The 6,455-nt window shown below is 38.1% G+C and overlaps 4 protein-coding genes across 4 annotated transcripts; 1 reads left to right on the top strand and 3 right to left on the bottom strand.

The window, feature by feature from the left end:
* Position 1: 1 nt before the first annotated feature.
* On the top strand, positions 2-1,557 carry Gasu_37520 (ribulose-1,5-bisphosphate carboxylase/oxygenase small subunit N-methyltransferase I). The gene is made up of 2 exons (XM_005705331.1): positions 2-186; positions 236-1,557. The coding sequence occupies exons 1-2, from the start codon at positions 13-15 to the stop codon at positions 1,532-1,534; spliced, it is 1,473 nt and encodes a 490-aa protein (XP_005705388.1). The 5' UTR covers positions 2-12; the 3' UTR covers positions 1,535-1,557.
* Positions 1,558-1,566: 9 nt separating this feature from the next.
* Positions 1,567-2,451, bottom strand: Gasu_37530 (uncharacterized protein). Its single transcript, XM_005705332.1, has 2 exons — positions 2,165-2,451; positions 1,567-2,115 (listed from the first exon to the last, which is right to left on the bottom strand). The coding sequence occupies exons 1-2, from the start codon at positions 2,408-2,410 to the stop codon at positions 1,666-1,668; spliced, it is 696 nt and encodes a 231-aa protein (XP_005705389.1). The 5' UTR covers positions 2,411-2,451; the 3' UTR covers positions 1,567-1,665.
* Positions 2,452-2,776: 325 nt separating this feature from the next.
* Positions 2,777-4,541, bottom strand: Gasu_37540 (uncharacterized protein). Its single transcript, XM_005705333.1, has 4 exons — positions 4,169-4,541; positions 3,927-4,105; positions 3,839-3,878; positions 2,777-3,788 (listed from the first exon to the last, which is right to left on the bottom strand). Exons 1-4 carry the CDS (start codon positions 4,415-4,417, stop codon positions 2,919-2,921), a joined length of 1,338 nt encoding a protein of 445 aa, XP_005705390.1. The 5' UTR covers positions 4,418-4,541; the 3' UTR covers positions 2,777-2,918.
* A 32-nt stretch (positions 4,542-4,573) lies between these two features.
* Gasu_37550 (light-harvesting complex protein) lies at positions 4,574-6,031 on the bottom strand. The gene is made up of 6 exons (XM_005705334.1): positions 5,504-6,031; positions 5,432-5,449; positions 5,331-5,376; positions 5,144-5,268; positions 4,877-5,092; positions 4,574-4,815 (listed from the first exon to the last, which is right to left on the bottom strand). Exons 1-6 carry the CDS (start codon positions 5,910-5,912, stop codon positions 4,736-4,738), a joined length of 894 nt encoding a protein of 297 aa, XP_005705391.1. The 5' UTR covers positions 5,913-6,031; the 3' UTR covers positions 4,574-4,735.
* Positions 6,032-6,455: the final 424 nt, after the last annotated feature.

A 6,455-nucleotide genomic window follows, 5' to 3' on the forward strand; every position in this document is an offset into this window, starting at 1 on the left:
TTGAGATTATTGATGAGCTCATTATTGTTTCTGTTGGATAGGCCGCCGTTGGTTTCTCGTAGTGCTGGAAAGAAACCGACTAAAAGTTTTCGACAGAGACTTTTGAGGAGGTCGTGTAGGAATAAAGAACGAAAGGGCTGCTCATCTGGTGGAATACTTTGTTTGTTTCAATCACCCAGAAGAAGGGTTTGTGTAACTTTCCATTCTTTGAGTGGTTGTGACGTTTGTTTTATAGAGTTCTGATGCCTTTTCTTTCACTTCGGGGGACCCTGCAGTTCAAAAGGGTTGGAGCTCGGAAATTTCCGCATTTTATGATTGGCTGAAAGAGAATGGAGTATATCTTTCAGAGAAAGCTTCGTGGACTCACGCTCCTCATAGACTTGTTATCGCTGAAGAGACTAAGGATGAAGGGGAGTATTCTGGGAGAGGACTGTTGTCCTCTCGAAGTGTGAATTTAGGTGAAAAGGTATTGGAGATTCCCGAAAAGCTAATGTTTACCAGGAAGTTAGCATTGGAAACTTTTCCAACTTCTATAATAGCTTCAATAGAAGACGAGTATGTTTCTATTGGGTTACTTTTACTTTATGAAAAGGCCAAAGGCTTTGACTCTTTCTTTAAACCATACTTGGATATATTGCCTACCCTTGATGAACTCAATCCTTTGTTTTTATGGTCGAACAAAGATTTGGATCTTTTACAGGGCAGTCCAACGTTATCTGCCTGCGAGCAGTTGAGAGACAAACTTTTACGAGAATATACGTATCTTGGAAAGAATATTATTCCTCAGATTCCAAACTTTGCCTCAAAGCCAATAGATTTTAAACAGTTTCAATGGGCATTTGGTATTCTCTTCTCTAGAGCTATTTGTTTTCCTAGTTCCAAGAGAATTGCATTGGTACCGTATGCAGATCTGTTGAATCATAGCCCTTTTTGCTCTGCCTTCATTGATGAAGAGAAAATTCCCTTTGGCAATGGTGTGACAGAAGCTGTAGTGTATGTGGATCGATTGTATGAACCTTATGAGCAAGTTTATGTGAGCTATGGACCTAGAAGCAACCAGGAACTCTTGCTTCTGTATGGCTTTTCATTGGAACGAAATCCATTTGACTGTGTGGAAATTACGATCGGTTTAGACAAAACAGATCCTCTATACTTGGAAAAATGTCGCATGTTGGAATCATACGGAAAGTCTCCACTACAATCGTTTCCACTCTATATGGATCGATACCCGGTTGAAATGGCAGAGTTTTTGAGATTCTGTTGTATAGATACAGAAACAGATTTACAAGCAGATTTTGGTACGATTGTCTCTGCAAGCAATGAGGAGAGCGCATTAGACAAATTATTGAATTATATTGTTGATCAGCTAAGAAAGTATCCAACATCTCTTGAAGACGATGAAAAGATTATTCGTGACAGAGCAATGTTTCAAACGCTTGAAAAAAATCAAAGGATGGCTATAAGGCAACGTCTTGGTGAAAAGCGTATACTACATGCCACGTGGAGAAACTTACAAAACAGCAGCCATTTATGAAGTATAAAAAATCATATTTGTTAGACTTCAAGTTATAAGAAACGATAGTCGAGACCAATTTTTATTTCCAAAGCTGAAGCCATGTGAGACTATGCTCAAGGCCATCCTTTGTCTGAGAATCCATCTCCATTTTATGAGCTATACGCACTAGTTGTATAAGATGGATAACTGCTGTAGCTGCTGTAACTGCTACTATACATCGGATAAGAACTGGAGTAACTTGGATAATAAGGAGTAGGAGTTGGTTCTTGAATGTAGTAAAAACCATATTCCAAGTTGCACAAAAGACATTCGAAGCACCATTGATAACATTCCAAATACCATTCTGGATAGTAATAAGTCATAGGAGGAGTTTCATAAGAAGTGTAGGTATTGGTTGAATAGGAAGATGTATACATTGGAGTCGAATAAGAAGAAGATGAGTATGTTGGAGTTGCATAGGAAGATGATGATGAACTATAAGCTCCACGAGAATAAGAGGAAGACTGATAAGGAGTTGGTCGAACGTATCCAGATGGACAATATTTGTCAAAGTTGTTGCAGTAAAGGATATCAAGACCGTAGGGATAATAGAAATTGTACTTGGAGACATTAGCAACATGACAATTGAAAATTTTAAGATAAACTTACTTGTTGATAGCAATAGAGACATCCAGCACAAGCTTCAGCACAAGGCTCAATCCAAGGATAGGTAGTGTAAGAGGGATAAGAAGGACTTTCATAAGGAGTGGAATACATCGGTGATGAATAGACAGGACTATAAGCGCTACTATATCCTCTGACTTTTGAGGCTATATTGGAGTCTTTGAGAGGTCCTGCAACTGCATAGATCACAACTCCAAATAACAGAAAAGAAACTAGAGAAACTTTGTTCATGATGGATGTTACAAAATGTTCCAAATCACAATGCCAAAAATGATTATAGAAAGAAATTCCTCTTATATATGATTTAGCGTTATTTTGCAACCCCAAAGCCAACACATGATATAGCATTTTTCTTTTCTACAGGACAGAATAGAACCAACTGGATACTAATGGGTTCAACGGCAATTTTTATTTTCAAAGCCAATTTTGCATTTTTCTATTTATGACATTCCATTGGACTCTACTGAGGGTGCGGCTATTACAACTTGAATAAAACAGCAAAATTTCTGTGGTTTCGTTTATATACGCTATACATTGTTCTTTGTTACACTATGAATATTTGTGTCATAAAAAGACGTGCCTATTGTATACTCGATAATTTCAAAAATAAATGCAACCTTTTTGCTTTATTCAAAGTCCTTTGACCTTGCAACATCAATGATTGTTTTCTGCTTATTATAACACAATCAGTTGTATGATATAACCTTTTTGACTGTGCACGTCCATCGATCCTTACTTCTTAAAAGAAAATGGTAGTTTCTACTGGAATACTTGAAGTAGGTACAGGGAACGCTGAAAATGAAGAGATACCGCCACTCACGACACTAGAACTCGTTGTTGGGTTTGTGGAAAAAGATGGCGATCCATTGACAACATCACCTGAAGTGAAGGTTGGAATCGCTGTAGCAGATGTAATAGAATTGAAAGATGGAGATGGAGTGAAAATAGGCCCATTGAACACCACGGCTGTAGGTTGACTGATGCTAGTCGTTGGAACAGCTCCAAAGATTGGCTGAGAAGTTGGGTTCGAACTGAAACTTATGGGTGATAAAGTTGGTTGAGCAAATATAGTCGGAGTTGAAAACGATGAGGGCGTCGAACTGGTTGAAAGACTGGGAATTTGGGAAGACTCAGGAACGTTACTTGAGATGACAATACCAGTAGGAAGTGGTTGAACCGTTGTCAGAGGAATTGCTGTTGAAACAGGTTCTGGAGCTTCTGTTGGTATCGGGGCTTCAGTTGGGATTGGAGCTTCGGTAGGAACTGGAGTTGCACAGCCGTTGCATGGAACTACAAAGACGTTAAAGGGCAATTGGGTAGTGCTTACGTCAGAATTCGCCAGTTGATCGTTAGTTGTTGGAGAAAATGATATCAGACTAGAAGGAGAAGGAGAAGATGAAGATATCGCACTAGCACTTGGACTAGAAGGAGCGTCTTGACTTGTGACTAGTGTTGTTGTTGAAGAAGTATCTGAACTAGCCATAGAACTGCTTGGCATGTATGATTGGAGGGAAGGTTGAGAATAGAGCATTAAACCATAGCCATAGTTTTGATATTCGTTCGTTATTTGCTTGGGTGACTCATAGATGAAACCAAACTCCCAAAGACACTAGATGAACGATATGATTACTTGGAAACAAAGCAACACATTCAACTTACCAAAAGGCAATCAAAGCAAGTAATATGACAATCCACATACCTAGTTGTTGTTCATAATAGAACAAGTAGAAACGAGTGAGATACTTACCATGGTGGATATGTATATGTCATTGGAGGTTGTGGATATTGCATGGGAGATACTGTAGAATAAGCTTGAGACATGGAATACATTCCACGTGAATAGTCCGACGTCGTTGCAGAAGAACAGTATTTCCCGTAGTTCTTACAGTACAAGATGTCGAGTCCCCAAGGATAAATGAACTCATACTAGATTGGAAGGAAGATGTGAGCCATGAAAACGATGTTGATGCATAAAAGCAAAATACTTACTTGTTGATAACATTGAAGACAGTCTTCACATACCAATGCACAAAGTGGCAGATATTCATATTCTTTATAAGAAGGAGTAGATGTTGGATATGGAATATAAGAATACTGATAAGGAGAGTACTGATTGTAACTAATTGGAGTGTATTCAGTGGAGTAAGTACTTTGCGATGGATATCCATATGCTGCACTGGTGTCGAACAAGGTGCAGATACAGAACAATATTCCAAAGATGGTCGATAGATGCTTCATACCCTATGAAAAGACCCTGTTTCTGTGAAATTTTAGCAAACAAGAAAAAAATAATAGATACTTGCCTATTGCAACTTGTTGTTGATAACACCAAGAAGAGAGGCGTTAATGGAAATCTAAGGAGAGAAGAGAGAGTCTTTGATGGAAAAGCAATATGGACAACATTTTTCCTTCATTGGATCGATCCCAATTTGGCTTTAAGCATTTTTCTTTGGATTGAGATTTGAACTCAACATTGAAGATGAATTGTTCTTTCTATAAAAACTACTTTTATTAGCAACCACGGGAAAACAACATTATTATAGGAGAATACTGGTTTCATGGAGATAATGGACGAAAGTTGGCCAGTTGCTCGAAAATACCTTGTTTCGTTACCCAATATTGATGTATGAAACCACCTAAAAGAACACATAGATTTCAACTCTATTTACAAATCTCAATAGAACCAGCTCCACTTACCCACAGCTATCATAGCCAATCTACCATTTCTAAGTTCCGACCATTCATACTTACGAAAAGTATCCGGATCCTTGGCCAAGCCCAATGGATCAAAATGAAATACGCCAGGTTCTCTCTTTCCTTCCATCATTTGAGAAACTGCAAACAAACTAATAACTTCGAAAAATATCACAAATAATAGAATTTGTGACATGCCACCGGTTTTGACATAGACATCTAAATATAAATATTACAACAAACTACGAATAGAAGAAAATGATTGCTTGCCATGTGCCAAAACAGGGGGAACTTTGGAGAAATATGGATAAGGAAATGTCCACAACTCTTGTACAATAAATCCAAGAGCTGCTAACATGGCGATACGGCAATGTTTCAACTCTGCCTCACGCATCCTATTCAACTTTTCAATACATCAAGTTGCTCAAAGACTGTTAAAATGGAATATCTATTGTACCATTTGACATCAAATACATTTGTGAAACCAAAAGGATCAAAGCCAACTTATGAAAAGCAAAGGAGAAATTTAACACAATTGAACAAGTCAACTTATCTTACCGTCACCCGCCATAGTACCTGATCTTCGTTAGTATATTATGATATTCAAGCTCATGAGATAGATCTACTCACCGTCTAAATTCTGTGGCCATAACATAAAAGGTAGAGCTTTGGACCATTTTGGTTTATTGGAAACAGTCTTTTTCTGTTCTACTGGCTCCTTCGCGACTCCCTTATCAACAGGAGGTTTCTGAGTTACAGCCTTTCCTGAATCCGAAGTTGTGGTTTTAGCGGATTCTGCTTTGACTTCTTGAGCTTTAGAAATCTCTTGTCGACTCTCTTTATGCGAAGATTCGCTTTTTGAGGGTTGTTTGTCCGATGCACTGGATTTTCGACTGGCTGATTCGCTTCCGTTTGAGGCAGTCATACTCCACGAAACTTTAGATATACATGGGTTCACGTAGTTACGATGTTGACGGTTTAAAAGAGAAGTTCCTGAACTCAAGCTACCTTTAATGAAAGTTATGCTAAGAAATGCCATATTTGAAAAATAAAAAGTGGTCAGGTTATAGGTTTGCCAATCTTCTAAGATTCAATGGAGATTGTACTCAATTGGGAGATGAATGGTGAGCACACGCAATGCCAATTCCTCAGTAAAATTTCAGTAGAACTTGGACAGTCTTTTAAAGAATCATGCACAAACACGATAACTAATCACAAGGGAATTCTAGTTGAAATGATTGTGCATTGGTTGTTTCGAAAAGTCAACCGAAACTTGGTAAAGGCACTTGATAAGAATTGCCTCACTCGTGAGAAATAAAGTGAACGAAGAAAAGAGAATTCCAGTTACCAAAGTTTACTTTTCGTTATACATTTTTAGTTCATATTCAAGTTTTCTTTTTCTTTGGAAGACTTTCGGAATTTGCGTTGTTCTCCATATGTGGTTAAAATATCATTTACATCCTGTCGGATAGAAGCTATTTTACTTTCCAGCAAGTTGATTGTTTGTGAATAACTTTGGTGACCATTATGTTGACTGGGCTCCCAAATGTGTGCACCTTGAAGCATTTCCAAAAGTTCCTTC

Source organism: Galdieria sulphuraria (assembly GCF_000341285.1).
Source record: "Galdieria sulphuraria unplaced genomic scaffold scaf_31, whole genome shotgun sequence".
In the NCBI taxonomy this organism is placed as follows: Eukaryota; Rhodophyta; class Bangiophyceae; order Galdieriales; family Galdieriaceae; genus Galdieria; species Galdieria sulphuraria.